The following is an 18,597-nucleotide window of genomic DNA, read 5'->3' as shown; positions in this document are numbered from 1 at the left end:
CCTGAGAAAGACTGAAATAACAGCGAACTTATTAGTTATTATTAATAATTTTTATTTTTAAATTAAAGTTCTACTCCTAAACTTAATTCAATTCTTGGTTTAATGGCTTTTAGTTGTGCCGACAGGGCACAGATTATTTCGCCAATGTCACGTAGGATGGAGAAGACACGAAAGAGATTGATCGGAACAGTTGAGGAAACAAACTCAATTAAATTTTGAAGACTAGCATAGTAGTAGTAATTTCCTTGTTAATCAACAACACAAACATTAAGGGTTAATAATATGTTACAATAAAAATAATTGTTAGTACTCTAAACTATATATACTAAAATATAACACTCAATGGGACTATTCACAAGTTAATTTTATTACATTTAATATATTTACATAGAAAAGAACAAAATGGACTAAACACAAACGTCAACAAACATTCAACATTTATAGGGCAACTTATTTCTTTTATACTTGACAATCTTGACATTGACACTAATAACAAAAAAAAAATTCTAAATATGTTTTGATTTTGCATGACGCTATGTAATTAATAATCTATTTCATTTAATTAATTGAAATATAGTACTTACAATTAAATAATTTAGGTAGCGAAAGAATAATGTTTGACGAAAGTTCAAATATATCTGCTAAGACTTGGAAAAGAACAGTTGAAAATATTAACAAGGTAATAATTATTTATAATTCTGATAGACGTGTTTTATTCCAAGTCTTAGAATTATATCTAAATATTCTTTGTAACAACTCATAAATTATATAGTGATTTAAACATATGTTATTGAAATGACTGTGAGATAACCTAATTTTTATCATTCGTATCATGCTTAATGTCAATGATTGTTTAGGTAGGATACTCTGATGGTGTTACGGATGGACAATCATCTTCATTCCAATCTAGTTTTGACATGGGATATGCTCAAGGGCTAAGCTTTGGACTAGAATTTGGATATAAAACTTCTAAGTAAGTGATATACAATGCTTTGCATTCACAATTACAAAATAAAATAAAAAATTAAATTAAGAACAATCACAACGTGAAGAAAATGTATCCGTCAACTAATATTATACTAGTATATATTTTTTGTATTTCTTTATATTTTTGGTAAAATTTTAATATTGGTTGAAACTGCTTTCATTTTTATTATTTGTTGTTTGGATATTACCCCAATAGAATTAGTAAAATTTTTGTTTGAAGATGTATTTTGAAGATTATTTCTGTTAAATTTTATAATTCAACTATTATGACAAATGCATTCTACATGTATTTGATTTAAATTGTGGGTGTATAACATACTTGTAATTTTTAAATATTATTCATAACATACACATACATGTTTCAGCACCAAGCAAAACTTTGAGACACAATTAAGTGATCCACGTAAAATAAACTGCCAGATCTGCTTAAATGGGGGTGCATTGATGGAGAATGTTGTTAATTTATATAACATACAAAAGGAGAAAAATGAAGAGTATTTAAACAAATAGGACACTTATTTAATTATAGAAAATGATTTACTGAAGCTTAAATACAGAATAAATAAATTGATAATCACATTAAAAGAATTGTCTCATAATTTTATTTATCTGAGTAATTTTTCTTAAATTCTAGATTTTTTTTCTGGAGGAGGTTTCATGTTCTCTTGTTTAATCTCAGTTTTAATTTCCATATGACCTTGCATATTACCATTTGTCATGTCTGAGCTGATGGGATCCAATGGTTCTTGTTTAATTGTTATATTATTCAAGGTGCCATCTGCTCCTTTCTCTGAATTTTTATCATTTGTATTTTCAGTCTTCACCGTAACACCATTCTGTCAAGACAAATCTTATATTAATATGTACTTTTTTTTATTTATCGATTGATAATATTTTTTAAGTATAGAACTAATCAATAAAAAAGAATTAATGAAATTAAGTACAAACATACTATCTAGAACAAGCCTTAAAAAAAATTGTCAAATTATCTTCACCTGGTTTATTGCAGTTTGAGTCACTGGTAAAGGAAATTGTCGCACCAGTTCAGCTAATAGCATGTCCACCCTTTGTCTTTGAAACAATGTTGAGGGCTCTTCTTTAGGTGCAGTTGTGACTTCCTTAGGAGCAGACTGTCCCATATTAAAAGGACCTAAAAAATAAAATCTTATAATAAGCAAGGCTCATCATAATCTTGTGTCAGTCAAAGCTGAATATAGGACCCTATTGTATGAATTAATATTTAAACACATCAATATCTCTCTTGGTTTAAATATAAAAGATAATAAATAAAAACATATGTAAAAAAAAATACATAATTTTTAAAAAAATTAGTTTAGATCACATAAATATTACCTGACTTGTTAGCTTTGAAGTCCCACCAATATCCTTTACTTGGGTGATACTTAGAGTATGTCATAGTTTCTTCAAATGAACATTGTAGATGATGAACTGCCGATAACTGTTCAATATATCAAAATTTTGAGAAATATTCTGTCAAAATATGTCAAAGTAATAATAACAGGTATATTTACCAATCGTGAGTTTAAAACACTGGCCAAATCAGGGGCTTGATAAACAATTCCTGCAATGATGTAGTAATCTGCGAGAGGAATGGTTTGCACAGGGCTGTGACGATGTTGTTTACGAATAACATATAGGATAGGTTCCTGTACATGTAACAGTATGTATTCCAGCCCTGTCATATTCCTGCAATTTATAAAAGTTATAAATAATGTTAAAATTTAATTGTTACTGATAGTTAATAAACTTACTGTAACTGATCCATACTAAGACGTTGCATTTTTACGACTTCATTATTGCATGTGCGATCAAAAAATGGGTTCGATCTTTCAGAAAAATAATCCATTATATTTGATGGGTTTAACGACGGGATCCAAGAAGAATCATGCCATGATAAGCCTAAAGGATTCTCAGATGCAATAGGCAAGTGACCAATTCTTCCGGGCATCATATTTGCAAATAAAAATTAGTTCTGGTACAGTAAAATCAGTATCGTTTTAAATGCTTGTGATATGCCTAAAGTATATATTTACATAATATGATATGTATTTGTATCTTATTCTATTTTGTATAAAATAAGAACACTTGTACATTTATAATTAAAACAATAACTCAATTTTAGCTTCAAGCAAAATAACAATTAAATTAATGTCAGTGTCAAATCGTAAGTGATGTTCTTATCTACCATAGAAAACTAATATTTTTCAATATAAAACCTTTTTCTACGAACAAAAGCATTGGCACTGAATTTACAAATTATTAATTTGTATTTATCATTTTGGATAGATCCCATGTTTCGTATAAATATATATTTTTTTAAATAATTGTATGTATGAAAAATGCATTAAGTAGGAGAAACTTCAACCATTTGGCTCAGTGATTGCAGAAATATATCGATATCCAGAGTTCAAATTGGTCTTTAATGTAGCTACGTCCACATCACAACGAAAGTTCTGAGATGATTTGCGGAAAACTTGTCAAGAACACTTCTTCGAGGACATCAAATATGCAGAACATCCGTCGTTTTTTTATCATGATTTTGTGCTGTTAGATTTAGTGTTTTAGAAAAGAATGTGATAGGTCGACCAACTTGAGATAAAACAGCAGCGATAGAATGGTCGTCTTCCACTTACTGTCGAGACCGACGCCTCGACAGTAATTGGAAGACTAAAATCAATTGCATAAACAGCTGATTTAATTATGTCTGATTTTAATGATTGAAATCTTTGTACCAAATCTTCAGAAAATGGGAATATTTTATTGTGAGATATAGCATGATTTTTTTCAGAAAAATTAGGTATCCATCGACTGTAATGTAAAAACATTCCAACGAACCGACGTTCGGATGGTAAATCTTTCGGTGGTGGTAAATACGTCAGAGGTCGAAGGCGATCAGCATCTGTTCTTATAACTTGGTCTTTTATATTATATCATAAAATATTTATACTTGTTTGACAGAACTTACTTTTGTCCTCGTTAATAGTGAGACCATATTTTCTGGCTGCAGCTAAAATTTTTTCTAAATTTTCATTGTGTTCGGTTACTGTCTTACCACAAATCTTCCAGTATCAATTAACGCGTGTGCTCGAATTCCCTTTATGTAGGCAGGTAAGGTTGCTTTTTTTAACGAGCTTGGAGATGCAGCTACTATGCAAGCAGATGATTCGTGTTGTTTAGTTGTTGCTGCATTATTATATATTTTACTGCAACAAACTTTAGCAAAATGGCCTTTCTTACCACACATTTGGCAGGTTGCGTCTATTGCCGGGCAATTTTTGCGAATATGAGTGCGATCACCGCAAAAAAAGCATTTCCGCGTATTAAAAGATTTGAATAACTAATTTTTGTACTATCATATTCAGATGATTCTGGTCGCACTAAAATATTATTATTATATGTGAGTACCTTTTCTGACGCGTGAGATAAATCAGAAGCCTTAAGAAAGCTCTCAAATGTTATTTTCCTATGTCCAGAATGTCCTCAATGTTGCGCTGCAGTACTATTGGAGGGATCAATATCCAAACGATCAGGTCTCAAGTATTTGTCCATTTTGTAAATGCATTAAAACAATATGTAGAATAAATACTTTAATTATTTTTAATAAAGGTTCAATATTACTAAAACTATTGAGGACTTTTCTGTAGTTCTCTTTAAGAACTACAAAAATACAATTCTAGTATATTGCTTTGATGTATCCCTTAAAATCTAGCTTGCGTTAGCTAAGTAAGCATACAAAGTAGTTTTTGTGAATTTTGTACCAAATATTTACAGATTGTATTCAATAAAAGTGCAATAACTTATATTACTTTTTAACGGTACGTTTACCTCTTAGTGAAAACCTCATCAAAATCCATTGTTTGTTTCAGAAGTTAGTGCGATATTAAGAGAGAGAGAGAGAGACAAAAAGCGACATCAAATTATTTTATATTATTATAGAATAGATGATTATATGTCTAGTTTTTACATAGAGTTAATGTTTATATATATGTATAATCATTTTACTACCTACTTGATCTTTAGTTCATCTTTTAATGATTATTGTACGCTTATCTTGTGTCAAAGGAATGTCAAACTTCAAAGTGATAACTTGGTGACAAGATGTTTGACATTTGCTAAGAATAAAGAAATCGTTTACGATAACAATTAACAGTTCAATAACAACATGTTCTCTGTGATACAATTAAAATTAAGCAGCGAGTTTTCAAAGTTTTATGCGAAATTAATAATGGTGTGATTAAATATATTATGTGTCTTGTTAATTATGATGAACGGAACAAGTAGCACGAATGTACCCAATTCTGTGCTCAATACTTCTACTAATAGTGTAAAACAGGATGCCACAGCCATGAAGGTCGAGAATGTAGGCAAAGCCGCTACATCGAAAGATAACACACGTGACAGTTCAGAAGATCTCCTTGATCTGAAGGGAAAAGTGGAATCACGATTATTGTCTATGTGGAACAATGTCAAATTCGGGTGGACGGTGAAGTTAAAAACAAGCTTTTCTAAAGAATCTCCAGTATGGCTGTTAGGGCGTTGCTATCATCGTAAATTAAGCCCTAGTGGTTCTTTAGAATCTTCTACTGAAATTGGTATGGAGGCTGGAGCTCTTGATCCTATGGAACAAATATATGGCGAAGGTATAGAAGGCTTTAAGTCAGATTTCATTAGTAAAGTTTGGATGACATATCGTAGAGAATTTCCTACAATGTCTGGCTCAACATTTACGACTGATTGTGGCTGGGGCTGTATGTTACGAAGTGGACAAATGATGCTTGCTCAAGCCCTGGTTTGTCATTTTCTTGGTAGATCATGGCGATGGTCTCCAGAAAAAGCCATTCAAAATGCTAGAGAATTTCAGGAAGACTGTCTTCATCGAATGATAATTAAGTGGTTTGGTGATAAATCATCTGTTAACAGCCCTCTCTCAATTCATCAAATGGTTAACTTAGGAGAATCATTAGGAAAGAAACCTGGGGATTGGTATGGTCCTGCTTCAGTAGCACATTGCCTCAGAGCAGTTATGGTTGCTGCCTCTAATGAAAATTATGAATTTGATAAATTAGAAGTTTATGTTGCTCAAGATTCAACTGTATATATTCAAGATGTGTATTCACACTGTAGATTAGCAAATGGTTCCTGGAAATCTCTTATTTTATTGGTACCTGTAAAACTGGGAACTGATAAGATAAACCCAATTTATGCCCCATGTCTCACTTCATTGTTAACTTTAGATTTTTGCATTGGAATTATTGGTGGTAGACCTAAGCATTCTTTATATTTTGTAGGTTACCAAGATGATAGACTCATACATTTAGATCCACATTATTGTCAAGAAATGGTTGATGTGTGGCAACCAAATTTTTCATTACAAACTTTTCACTGCCGTTCGCCAAGAAAAATGCCTATAAGTAAAATGGATCCCTCTTGTTGTATTGGTTTCTATCTTGCCACCCACCATGATTTTGAAACATTTATTAACATTATTAGCTCATTTTTAGTCCCCCAGGGTGTCTCTTCAAGTAATGAGTACCCAATCTTTACATTACATAATGGATCTCGCAGTTTAGTCATGGATCCGCCAAATGTGAGATATTCAATATATGAAACAGAACATCATTGGATGACTCCTAATATACAAGATAGTGATACTGATATGGAATCCGAAGAATTTGTTTTGCTTTAACTTAAAATCTATAAAGTCCTATGTAGCTATGTAACTATTTATATATAATTGATGTATAGAGATTGGAATATAATAACCTCAGTAGCATAAAGCAGTAGTATGCTTTTGGCCTAATACTTCAATATTAATATGACTATAAAAAACTGCATTTTATGAAGTGGATTTTGTTTGTATACATTAGCTTAAAATTTATCACTAAATTGTAATTAACTTAATTGTTTTAATGTTAGAGTGTGAACTTAAAGATATAATAACTTATTTATATGTATAGTTATTTAAAATTTGTATTACATGCTAGTTAGTATATTAACCATTTAGAATATAAAAAAAAATAAAATGACATATTACCTTTGTAGAAAATAGTTTATTATTTCCAGAGTCACAAAGTTATGATATAATTATTAAATTCTAAAAATATAACACTGTAAAATATTTTTACAGAATATGTAAAAATAAGGGAAATATTTTGACATGATATTTTGCTTAATGCATAATGACCCACACTATATGACTTAAAGGACACAGTTCAGTGTTACTGAATTCAATATACAATGAAAAAGATTATCTTTAAGAAAACCAATATCAGATATATCTAGTCAAATAAGCAGTGTTTAAACTTGTATTTAATATTTGGAAAGTTAAATTATTCATTTTTAATTTAGTTTAAAAGCATGCATACAAATGTAAATTTCTGGAATTTATATTTTAATGGTATTTTAAAAAATCCCTTTGTAGGTGTGTTTAAATTCAAAAATTTTGTAAATACAAAGGCAATATCTTATTAGTTGTTATCCTTCACGGGGGGAGGATGCCTTATGAAATAATGCACAGAATTGTATGCAAGATGAGGGGCAATATTATGCAAAGGATGTATTGAATTCAGCTCATTTCTGGGTGAACCTACTACATAGGGATCTAAAGCTCCTGTTCCATGCTGTGCCACTGATAGTCCACTTAGTGTATAACAAGTATGATATAAGTCGCGAGGCCTGTAAAATTAATATATACATACATTATAAATTGAAATCACTAAAATGGGTTTCATTTTTATTACACTCATTTACATACTTAATAATTTATCATCAAAGATAAGTGATGTCAATTAAGTAAAAACTAAAGCTATGGAATTGTAGTTTTGACATTAAGGCTAAATGTAAAGTAGTTAAAGAATATAATCATAAGAAATATAATTACAATTTTTACTTCAATAATTACTTACTTTCCTGGCTTGTCAAGTAATCCCCCATCATAAGCTTGACAGCAGACTATTATATATTCCTGTAAGGCACCTTGGCTAAATAGTACTGTTTCCATCATTTCCTTGTTATCTTAAACAAAATTATCAAAAAATATATATTTGTACATAAAAGGCATACTATACTATAGTCCTTTAGAGCAATTTAATGAATTTCCTTTAGTACTTAAGATTTCACAAGTGATTACTAGGTAATCACACATATTCTGGATATTAGATACTCTTATGTCATAAATAATATCTATGAAGATAAAATCTAAATAAAATGATATAAATAGTTTACCTTGAGAAAGTATTGCACTAATTATAGGAAATATAGCTCCTTGCCAAAATGAATAACAGCCATCTACAAGTTTGTTGGTTCTTCCTTGGAACCCACCTTCTAGACTCATCTGACGATTAACGCACCACCTTAATAAGGCATCAACATCACACAGCTTAGTTCTACCTAATAAAGCTAAGCTTGCTATACCACAATATGCATATCCCCCATGTGCCTCCATACCAGGGCAACCACCAAAACCACCTTCATATGTTTGACAACTTACAATCCATTCAGCTGTTTTATCAAATAATGCATCAGTATATATATTGGTTACCTTGGCAACACTGATTGCACAATATGCCCCCCTAATGTCTTTTTCACCTCCCTTGTGCAGTGCAAAGGACCCATCAACATCCCGAACTGTCCACAAGAATGTTTGTAAAGCGCTTCTATCAATAGAATTATATGCTTCTTCAGTACCAATGATACTAAGTGCATTAACAGCTGCATAAGTTGTACCCAGATGGGAAAGCTGTCCAAAACCTCCTCCATAACCACCCTCCTTATGTTGACATTGAGATAAGAATTTCACTATATTAGATAAAGTTTCTGCATCAGGCATACTCTTCAATGTCCAAAGGGAATGAAGTATCCAGTAAGTCAACCAGGGTCGACTAGCTTCTAAGCAAGAATAACTTTGAGGTAATGTCACTAAGGCTTCTTTTAAATATTTTACATGAGCACTTTTGTTCAACTTTGGTAAATCTGGATCAATTGATGCTTTCTGTTCGAATTTTTTATATGTTTTTAAAATCATGGCCTCAACATCGATCTGAAAATGTATTTTTATATTTACCATACTATATTTACCACCAATGTCATTATGTACTTTATAGGGTTTCATATTGATTAAAACTATATAAATACCTGGTCTAATGAAGTATTTGTCATAACACCTTCGTCATTATAACCTTGCATTGAGATATCTTCAAAGAATCGAATATGATTATCCATTTTTTAACTTACGAATATGTCACGGGAAATCAAATAACAGTGCGAGTTAATATTCTCATCCCAATATAATCACTATGCAGATCAGTAGCGTGCCAACATTGTGCCCTAAATAAAATGTATCTATTGCAGTCACCGAGCTGTTGATTGTTTAATTTAACTCAAAATATAATTTTTAAAATAGGTACACAAACATAACCTTTTAAAATTTTACCCTACCAAATAGGTATAAAGCAAAAGTGCAAGACACTAAGGAATGTAATATATGATTTATTAAATATAATTACACTTTAACAAACTACTGTATTTTTAATCACCTATGTAAAGACGGGAATGAAAAAATAATTTTGCTATAATTCTCTAAGTTTAGTTTATTGCTATTTTTGATTTGACATTACTATTACAATTGACAGTTATATAGTGTAGCTAGCGTCTAGTGTTTTTCTCCCCTAGCTAAGGAAAGCCTTTTGTTAATTTACAAAAAAAAGAAACCCATGATTATAAATTCACTCGCTAGGTAAAGCTTTTTTTTTATTTAAATGTAACATCTTTACTCGGTAATAGCACTTTGTGCATGCTCGCCTAATTAAGTACCAGCCACTCACAAACAGCGGTACTCACTACTCAGTGTTATTATGCTCCGGTTTGAACTTTGAAGGACCAATGAGCCAGTGTCGATACAGATATATAACATAAGATTAGTTCCCAAAGCGATGTAAAGAATGGTTAATATTACTTACAGCGCCATTATTTATGGGCAGTGCAGACAACAGTCTGCGGACGTGCAAATCCGCCACCTGATGGTAAACATACCATCATGTGGCGGATTTGCACGTCCACTTACATGTCATTAAAAAAAACTGTCATCTCGTGTTGGTAATATATAATATATGATAATTGCTTGATACCATTAGACGGCCAACTGGCAACTAGCGCACAGCGCACGTTCGTACTTCTTCCTCTAGAGGAGAGGTTTAGGAGCATATTCCACCACGCTGCTTTAATGTAAGTCTGTGGAATCACATGTGACAGAATTTCATTGTGATTAGACAAATGCAAATATAAACACAGACTTTTTCTTCACCGAACGAGAAAAATTACAAACAATAATAAGCATATGAAAATTCTTTGAACTAAGTTAACATCATCAGTTAAGGTGTACCTGTTCTAACCATCTCGACTAATCCGGGTAATAATGTCACGAAGTTAAAAATTGTTTGCAACAAAATTAAAACGATTTACATAAAATTGGTTAACAAAAAGAATACGATCTTTGGGATCGATGAAAAATTATCCATTAAAGGATCGAATCTCCATTTGTAAATAACTGCTAAATTAAATTGAGCAATTTATGAAACGAATACCAAGTGATGGCAAAAAATTTATTCATTAATCGCGTAAAAATTCGCGAAGGAGAGGAGCAGGAGAAAATATAGGTATGAATTTTCATTGCCAAAATTTAGAGAAGTCTCGTTTGATCTGTTCCTCCATAATTCATATAAATAAAATACGCTTGTTCATCTATATAAAGACGTCAATTCAATATGCAATAATATTTTGAGCCTCGTTCAGTTCCGCGGTCAATTGGAAGGCAAAGCCAAATTGGCTTCAAAAAAGCCCGGTGTGCTCAGCAAGGCGAGACAGTATTTCACGTCGGCCCATCGCCTAAAAAAAGGCGCAAATTCGGCCTCAAATGGAGTACTGCTCTCACCTCTGGGCGCGTGCTTCCCAGTACCAGCACCTTCCATTTAACCGCATCCAACATAGAGCGGCTCGAGTTATTGACGATCAAGCCCTTTCCGATCTCCTTAATCCTTTGGCTTTGCGTAGAGATGTGGGATCACTCTGCATCTTCTACCGAATTTTTCACGAGGAATATTCGGAGGAATTGTTCGGATTAATCCTGGCTGCTGAATTTTACCTTCGGACATCTCGTCAAGTTTCACTCGCACCGCCTTGATGTCCGAAAATCCACAACAGCGCGATTTCTTAGACATTTTCTGCCTCGCACAACCACTTTGTGAAACCAGCTTTCGCCGGCGGTTTTACCGAACCGATACGACATGGGAACCTTCAAGAAAAGAGCGTACTCCTTTCTTAAAGGCCGGCAACGCACCTGCAAGTCCTCTGGTGTTGCAGATGTCCATGGGCGGTGGTAGTCACTTTCCATCAGGTGAGCCTCCGGCTCGTTTGCCACCTATATCATATTTTTTTTTTTTTTGGAAAATTCAATACTATTATACAATATTCTCCTTATATTTTGAATATTTTGTGACTCAAATTTCTTGTATGTATTATTGTTGTCTATATAGCAAGATAAATTATGTTTGTTCGATTACGTGAAGATATTTATCTTGATAGAATATTTTACGATTAAAATAGTGGTCAAAACATAGTAGTGTACTCTGTGGTTTCAATTATAGAAATTTATTATCTGATACATGTCAAAGTCAAGTCCACATGTTAGATTGTAAAATTAATGTTTACAAGAATTGAAATTTAATTTATAATGTAAAAAACTAGGGTTAATGTACTTTGAATCTTATATAAATATATATTTAAAAAGCTTAAAAAGGTGTTGTATTATTGTAAGTAAATTACGTTTGACTTTTCTTTAAAAATATGGCAAAAGGGAAAAAGTTTAATAGCAAGAAAAGAAAGGGATCTTTCAAACCCATAAACAAACGAAAAAAGAAAACTAGTAAAGAAAATGAAGTTATAAATAAGAAAGCAATCTTTAATAGATATAAAGATAAACATAAAGTTGAGGAAGAATTTGCTAAAAAAAAGCAGATGGAGGAAAGGTTTCGTAAACAACAGACAACCTATTCGGAAAGTGAAGAAGAGGAGGAAGACACATATAGCCAGTTAGTTTCATGTTTTAAATCTAATCATAAAAAAGATGTCGTTGCAGACAGTGATGATGAAGAGATGTCAAGTAGTGAAGAATCAAATATTAGTGAAAGCCTAAACGAGACTGCTGCAAGCGATGGAACCGCTCTGGATGAACATTTGAGTGATGAAAATAATGAAATTTATAGTAATGATGACAACACTGAAAGTTCTGATGAAGAAAATTTGGTACCTGGCCTTTATTTATATAATATTTAATTTCAAAGTATGGCATAATTATGATTTTAATCGCTTAGTAATAATAGGATTAAATATTAATATTTACTTTAAAATTTTTATGTAACATTTTTTAATAAAATATTATTCCTAGCTAAAAGAAGAATGTGATCCTGAAAGTGAAATAGATGCAACAGAAGATCCTTTCATTAAGCATTTGCAGTATGAGTTGCAAGATGAATTACTTGTGTCTCTCTCCAACATACCACGAACTGAAAAGCACATAGCTAAGTCTTGGCCAGTGCTTGGAAATTTAGCTATTAGTATACCGCAGCCGGTTGAAACATCATCTAAGAAATCAAAACCAAAGTTTACTATATTAGAAGAGAAAACATATGCACCCATTGCAACAGTGCCACAAGCATATAACAAGATAAATTTCAATCAACTTTACATAAAATCCCAGATAAGCGGAAATGTTGTATCTGCTAATAAAATAAACCTGATAAAAAGGGATTTGGATATTGCTGATGTTTTAACACCGTTGCAAAAGGAATTGTTTTCTATTATAAATAATTACCAGGACTTGCTGTACCCAGAGAGAACTTTTACAAATGCAGATGAAATAAGGTTTACTTATTGCCTGCATGTTGTTAATCATATGTTAAAGACGAGAACAAAGATTCTGCACCACAATGCAAAGTTAGCTAAGAAGTCTGATTTATCTGAGGAGTACCGGGATCAGGGATTAGTAAGACCAAAGGTAATTATTCAACTTTTCTTTGTACTTTATTATTTAACAGCCTCAAACGTACACCATTATTTGACCTTATTTGACCAATTACTATAACTATATCCTAACATCACCAAGAAAAGATATTCATATAATTGAAGCATTTAGAAGCTACAAATATGCAAAGCAAATTTGTTATACAGAACATATAGCTAATATTGTGTTCAATTTTCAGGTGCTTATACTAGTTCCATTTAAAGATGCAGCATATAGAGTTGTTAAGACACTTATTGACTTGGTTGTACCAAAGGAAGCTGGTCAAGTAGTGAATAAAAATAGGTTTGAGGATGATTTTACAGGTGGAGAATTGATAATGCCAAGTAAGAATCCAAAACCTGAAGATTATGAGCTTCTATTTAGTGGCAATACAGATGATACTTTCAGATTAGGAATGACTTTGACCAAGAAAACATTGAAGGTATATGTGACACAAATATTAATTATATATTATATCTGGAGAATTTATAAAATACACTGACACATCTTTAAAATATTTTTTTATTAACATACCATGTAAGATCAGAAAATACCAATAATATATAAATTTTCTGTATATTAATCAAAATATTAAATTTTATTTAAACTATTTGTAAAATTATATTATAATTTATCTGTTACAGTTGTACACAGATTTCTATTCATCAGACATACTTATAGCCTCACCTCTTGGACTGCGTATGATTGTTGGTGCGGAGGGTGAAGAGGACCGAGACTTTGATTTTCTGGCATCAATAGAAGTGCTTATTATGGACCAGGCTGACATATTTTATATGCAAAATTGGGATCATCTGTTGCATATTTTAGATCATTTCCACTTGCAGCCTAAAAAGACACATGGAACTGATTTCTCTAGAGTTAGGTCATGGGCTGTAAATGGATGGACTAAGTATTACCGGTAATCATTTTTTTTTTCAGTTGAGATGACCTAGTAGTTAGAATGCATGCATCATAACCGATGACTGTGGGTTCAAACCCAGACATGCACCACTGAATTTTCATTTCCTTAATTTCTGTCTATAATTTATCCCATGCTCAATGGTGAAGAAAAACATCGTGAGGAAACCTGTATGTGACTAATTTTAAAGAAAATCTGCCTCAAGTGTATTCCGTCAACCTGCATTGTAACAGAGTGGTGTATTATGTTTCAAACCATCATCTCAAAGGGAGAGGAGGCCTTAGCCCAGCAGTGGGAAATTTACAGACTGTTGTTGTATCTTTTAAAGCACCAGCCAAAGGAGGTATCCTCTCCTTTTAAACAGTCAGTTTAATTATGATTACTCACACCAGTAGATTATGACTATAATTATAAACACAAATTAAGCATGTGTTAAGTCAGATATGAAATTGTGATCTTGAGTATGAATACATATCTTATTAATTTGCTTATTGTTTCAAAAACGTAAAATTACTTTTTTGTTTATAATTTTACATCACTTAATCTATTATTATTTCTCACAGACAAACATTAGTGTTTTCTTCAATACCACTGCCAGAGATCATGTCAGTGATGAATAAAAAATGCCAGAACTATGCAGGGAAAGTTTTGGTCGTCAACAAACCTGACATAGGCAGTATACAGCAAGTTCTAGTACAAGTACCGCAGCTGTTTCACAGGTTGGCTATTGCATTTTACTATACATTTATCCATAAGCCATAATTACATAGTTTAGACTTATTTAAGTCCTCAAAATTTTACGCATTACACTAACTTGATCAAATCTCTATATTTCACAAACTGTTTCACATTGCTCTGTGTAGCGATTTTACCTGTTTTGTTAGTTAACTAAGTATTGTGTAATACTGCAAAAATGTTTTAAAATAATATGTTTTATAAAGATATTCACATGTAATATTTTCGTAATATGTTTTTGAAAATCACGAAAAAAATTACACAACACAATTACACGTAGTTACGAATCTCTTGTGGTAATTAGACCTAATAAATTTATATTATAATATGTATACTACTTAACATCTTTCGACGAGAAAACAAAGTTTTGGTAAACATCAACATTAAAATTCCAGCACGTACTTTTCTTTTTTTTTTGTTTTATTTATTTAATTCTCAATGATAACATGTATTCTCAGCAAAATGCTTTTTCTAACTGTAATTCACGAGGAACTCGAAATAGTAGTTAAATTAAATATTTACGCGCTATAAAATACCATATAAGAATATTAAAATTCATTCTGTATTTCTAGGTTCAATGCCGCCAACCCACTCGCATCTGTTGATGCAAGGTTTGAATATTTTGTGAAAGAAATTCTTCCAAAACAGCGCGATACACTTATGAGTCACACCCTTATTTACGTGCCGAGCTATTTTGATTTTGTAAGGATAAGGAATTACTTCAAAAAGGAGGATATTGGCTTCGTTCAAATATGTGAATATTCAAAGGTAAGTTACAGATTTGCATTGTCTTATTTTGAGCGTTTATATTGTTGTATAAGATGTGCGCCCTTCTATTTAAAAACAAAACGTGAATTAGATATATTTTTATTTTTTATAAAAATACATTATACTTCTGTAGAATTATTAATAAATAATTATTAAAAATTTAATCAAATATTAAGACGGTTTGCGAATACGGATTTAATAGTAGATTAAAATTCTTTGCATAATTATTAAATACCGCCGGAACAAACAGACAGATAGGCAAAAATTGTAAAAAATGTTATTTTGGTATATGTACCGTGTATACATGTGCATTGAGTAAAAAGGGTTATTTTAATATTACAAACAGACACTCCAATTTTATTATATGTATACCTAGATTTATACTAAAAAATATTAATATTAATATAAAATATATATTGCATCACGTCATTTTTTATTTGCGATTAAATATTTTATAATTATATATTTTTTTCTTCTGATCGCTTTGTAATGTAATCGATTATCTTGCAGGACCCAAAAATAGCTCGCGCACGAGATATGTTCTTCCACACTGAAGCACATTTTTTGTTGTATTCGGAAAGAGTTCATTTCTTCAGAAGATTTCGAATTAAAGGAGTGAGGCACATCATATTTTACCAGCCTCCTACATACCCTCATTTCTACTCGGAAATGTGTAATCTTATGCAGGTATTGCTTATGCTTTTATTGTAATAATCTAAATTCTAGAAATCAATGATGTTAAATATGTAAAAAGATATAGATATAAGATATAGACAATAATAATTGTAAAAGCAAAACTAGTAATATCTCTATATCTTTTTACATATATATATATAACACATTATTACATATATATAAATAAATATATTTATATTATACTAGTAGTCACCCGCTCGTGTTTTAGGGTAATGGTTGTTATGTGTTATTAAAAAAAAGTAGCCTATGCCCTTTCTTGGGAGCTCATGTTTGCTTCATCCAAAATTTCATGATATTCGCTTTAACGGTTTGGTCGTGAAAGAGCGACTGACAGAGATACAGAGTTACTTTTGGATTTATAATATTAATATAGATTAATTATAAGCATAACATTTTATAGCTGAGTCCGCCGAACCGCGGGAAATAACTCTTTGACTTTGACTTTGATTCTCGTTATATACATTAAAGATAAATACTAGCTATCTTTTATTTTCGTACGAATGTTAATAATTTATCTCTTTCACAAGACACGGTAATAGTGTTAGACATATGTTATTGTTGGATCATTAATGTGCGTAGTTTATTTTTTTATTTGTGCCAAGAGGGCATAGATTATTTTGCCAATACCCGTGCGAACAGTTAATTTTCTATTAAAAAAACCGCATCAATATCCGTTGCGTAGTCTTAAAGTTTTAAGCATACATAAGGATATAGGGACAGAGAAACTCTGTTTTATACTATGTAGTGATTTTATTTCTGTTAAAACAGGAGAGTAATCAGAATAAGTATGGCGGCAGCGACTGCAACATGACAGTGACAGTTCTATACTGCAAGTATGACATGCAACGCGCCGCTGCGATACTCGGAGCCGACCGCATCGCGAGAATGGCCGCGTCAGAGAAATCTGTTCATATGTACGTCACCGGAGACTAATATAATAAATACTATACTACCATATACCTGATTTTTATTTAATCATTAATAATAACCTTTATTCACAACAGTGTATTTTAACCATGTTAAATACGAAGAGAGAGTAAGTTATTCGTAACTGTAAACTTCATTTAATATTTGTTCATACTTAAACTATTTATATAGCCATCAATGATATTCTAATAAACAGATATGTTATACCCATACTAAACAACAGAGAAAACTGTGCCGCGCCGGGGACCGTTTATTTTACATTTCGTTACAAGTAAAAAGGATAGCTTGATAAAAAACAATAAGTAAAAGGGATAACTAGATGTTTTAATTACGCAAAACGTATTACTACATAGTTATGATGTATTATAACGTATTACTGGCACAATAATGATGAAAACGACTAAAGGCAAACGTCCCAATTAGGACGTTTTCTAGTCTTCACTTTTTGCGCGTTAATTTCATATCTGTTTACTAGAACATCATTGATAGCCATAGTGTGTCCTACTACAAAATAACTAAAACAAACCCTGATAACAGGTTTGCAAAAATTGCTCTTGAGTTATTTTATTTGTCGCAGCAAAGCCTCATGCAGTCCAGTCTTCTTTTGTCATCGTTTCGGACCAGTTTTTTTTTATTTCACAAAACCAAAACAATTTAAATAGCGATAATTAAATATGTCTTTTTGACGTTAAAAGTGAAAATGTATTATTACAAATATAAAACAAGTCCTACGCCAACAACGCAATGAAATTGATTACTGGTTTATTAAGTAAAGTCATTATTCTCTGGGACCTCTAGCATCTTGAGCGTATAGCGATGGTGTTTTTTAAAAATACACCGTTCTTATTTAATACTTTATCACTGTCATTTTATTGTCTTGTCTAGCTAATGATTACATTCCATGTGAAAGCCCAATTTCACAAACACAAAAAAACTTTGTCCGTTTAAAAAAAAAACACTAAGTTATTGGACGAAGATCTGAGAAACGCGATCTCTGTCCTTAATATGTTATGAATACACAACAATTCTACCGCCATATTGGATTTCAAAACAATAAAACAAAATTGCCTTACTTAGTTAGATATTTTATAGTATAAAGTTTGAACAGATATTAAACATATTTTTTTCGTTCTTTGTTCAATGTCGTCCGTTGTGCATAAAGCTCTGTGACAACGAAGAGGCAAGTTAACACCTTGATGAACACCGTCATTTACCGTCATCCAGACAGAATACGAATCTTATAAACCCGGTGATGATATTAATAGCTATAAAATCTGTTAAATACAGATGAAAAGAAAGTTTAGAATAAGAAATGCAAAATGATCTCGTTTTTAAAAAAAATTCAAAGATATTATCGGTTATTTGTATTTAGGTCTTACCTATGTAGGAGTTACTTGATAGTAGTTAGATAAAATAAATACATTCTTCTAACTAAATATTTAGTGGATCAATATGATAGGATGTAGACCGTCTATCTACCAGAATTATT

The 18,597-nt window shown here is 31.5% G+C and overlaps 5 protein-coding genes across 5 annotated transcripts; 3 read left to right on the top strand and 2 right to left on the bottom strand.

The window, feature by feature from the left end:
* The first annotated feature begins 460 nt into the window (after nucleotides 1–460).
* On the top strand, nucleotides 461–1,567 carry LOC124538529. Its single transcript, XM_047115616.1, has 3 exons — nucleotides 461–679; nucleotides 858–973; nucleotides 1,353–1,567. Exons 1-3 carry the CDS (start codon nucleotides 614–616, stop codon nucleotides 1,495–1,497), a joined length of 327 nt encoding a protein of 108 aa, XP_046971572.1. The 5' UTR covers nucleotides 461–613; the 3' UTR covers nucleotides 1,498–1,567.
* Nucleotides 1,568–1,570: 3 nt separating this feature from the next.
* Nucleotides 1,571–3,148, bottom strand: LOC124538528 (mediator of RNA polymerase II transcription subunit 6). Its single transcript, XM_047115615.1, has 5 exons — nucleotides 2,760–3,148; nucleotides 2,520–2,694; nucleotides 2,341–2,446; nucleotides 1,983–2,137; nucleotides 1,571–1,823 (listed from the first exon to the last, which is right to left on the bottom strand). The coding sequence occupies exons 1-5, from the start codon at nucleotides 2,957–2,959 to the stop codon at nucleotides 1,611–1,613; spliced, it is 849 nt and encodes a 282-aa protein (XP_046971571.1). The 5' UTR covers nucleotides 2,960–3,148; the 3' UTR covers nucleotides 1,571–1,610.
* Nucleotides 3,149–5,075: 1,927 nt separating this feature from the next.
* On the top strand, nucleotides 5,076–7,065 carry LOC124538283 (cysteine protease ATG4D). The gene has a single exon (XM_047115291.1). It carries the CDS (start codon nucleotides 5,270–5,272, stop codon nucleotides 6,692–6,694), a length of 1,425 nt encoding a protein of 474 aa, XP_046971247.1. The 5' UTR covers nucleotides 5,076–5,269; the 3' UTR covers nucleotides 6,695–7,065.
* Nucleotides 7,066–7,393: 328 nt separating this feature from the next.
* LOC124538284 (protein farnesyltransferase subunit beta) lies at nucleotides 7,394–9,638 on the bottom strand. The gene is made up of 4 exons (XM_047115292.1): nucleotides 9,142–9,638; nucleotides 8,233–9,046; nucleotides 7,914–8,022; nucleotides 7,394–7,683 (listed from the first exon to the last, which is right to left on the bottom strand). Exons 1-4 carry the CDS (start codon nucleotides 9,226–9,228, stop codon nucleotides 7,476–7,478), a joined length of 1,218 nt encoding a protein of 405 aa, XP_046971248.1. The 5' UTR covers nucleotides 9,229–9,638; the 3' UTR covers nucleotides 7,394–7,475.
* Nucleotides 9,639–11,669: 2,031 nt separating this feature from the next.
* LOC124538412 (U3 small nucleolar RNA-associated protein 25 homolog) lies at nucleotides 11,670–17,128 on the top strand. The gene is made up of 8 exons (XM_047115462.1): nucleotides 11,670–12,306; nucleotides 12,449–13,057; nucleotides 13,263–13,505; nucleotides 13,708–13,982; nucleotides 14,546–14,701; nucleotides 15,290–15,485; nucleotides 15,996–16,172; nucleotides 16,950–17,128. Exons 1-8 carry the CDS (start codon nucleotides 11,848–11,850, stop codon nucleotides 17,112–17,114), a joined length of 2,280 nt encoding a protein of 759 aa, XP_046971418.1. The 5' UTR covers nucleotides 11,670–11,847; the 3' UTR covers nucleotides 17,115–17,128.
* Nucleotides 17,129–18,597: the final 1,469 nt, after the last annotated feature.

This window comes from Vanessa cardui, chromosome 20, assembly GCF_905220365.1.
Source record: "Vanessa cardui chromosome 20, ilVanCard2.1, whole genome shotgun sequence".
Lineage (NCBI taxonomy): Eukaryota > Metazoa > Arthropoda > Insecta > Lepidoptera > Nymphalidae > Vanessa > Vanessa cardui.
The sequence above is the reverse complement of the archived record's forward strand: the minus strand, read 5'-3'. Positions and strand labels throughout refer to the sequence as shown.

Bases quoted from the DNA above. Each gene is read 5' to 3' on its own strand.
- LOC124538529 (XM_047115616.1), top strand. From the start codon at position 614: ATGTTTGACGAAAGTTCAAATATATCTGCTAAGACTTGGAAAAGAACA. The intron at 680-857 runs GTAATAATTATT...ATGATTGTTTAG, and splicing joins CAGTTGAAAATATTAACAAG to GTAGGATACTCTGATGGTGT. The intron at 974-1,352 runs GTAAGTGATATA...TACATGTTTCAG, and splicing joins TTTGGATATAAAACTTCTAA to CACCAAGCAAAACTTTGAGA.
- LOC124538284 (XM_047115292.1), bottom strand. From the start codon at position 9,228: ATGGATAATCATATTCGATTCTTTGAAGATATCTCAATGCAAGGTTAT. The intron at 8,023-8,232 runs GTAAACTATTTA...ATTTTGTTTAAG, and splicing joins TAGTGCAATACTTTCTCAAG to ATAACAAGGAAATGATGGAA. The intron at 7,684-7,913 runs GTAAGTAATTAT...TTAATTTTACAG, and splicing joins TTACTTGACAAGCCAGGAAA to GCCTCGCGACTTATATCATA.
- LOC124538528 (XM_047115615.1), bottom strand. From the start codon at position 2,959: ATGATGCCCGGAAGAATTGGTCACTTGCCTATTGCATCTGAGAATCCT. The intron at 2,695-2,759 runs GTAAGTTTATTA...TATAAATTGCAG, and splicing joins CTTAGTATGGATCAGTTACA to GAATATGACAGGGCTGGAAT. The intron at 2,138-2,340 runs GTAATATTTATG...TTTATTTTTTAG, and splicing joins CTTCAAAGCTAACAAGTCAG to GTCCTTTTAATATGGGACAG.
- LOC124538283 (XM_047115291.1), top strand. From the start codon at position 5,270: ATGATGAACGGAACAAGTAGCACGAATGTACCCAATTCTGTGCTCAAT.
- LOC124538412 (XM_047115462.1), top strand. From the start codon at position 11,848: ATGGCAAAAGGGAAAAAGTTTAATAGCAAGAAAAGAAAGGGATCTTTC. The intron at 12,307-12,448 runs GTACCTGGCCTT...TATTATTCCTAG, and splicing joins GTTCTGATGAAGAAAATTTG to CTAAAAGAAGAATGTGATCC. The intron at 15,486-15,995 runs GTAAGTTACAGA...ATTATCTTGCAG, and splicing joins AAATATGTGAATATTCAAAG to GACCCAAAAATAGCTCGCGC.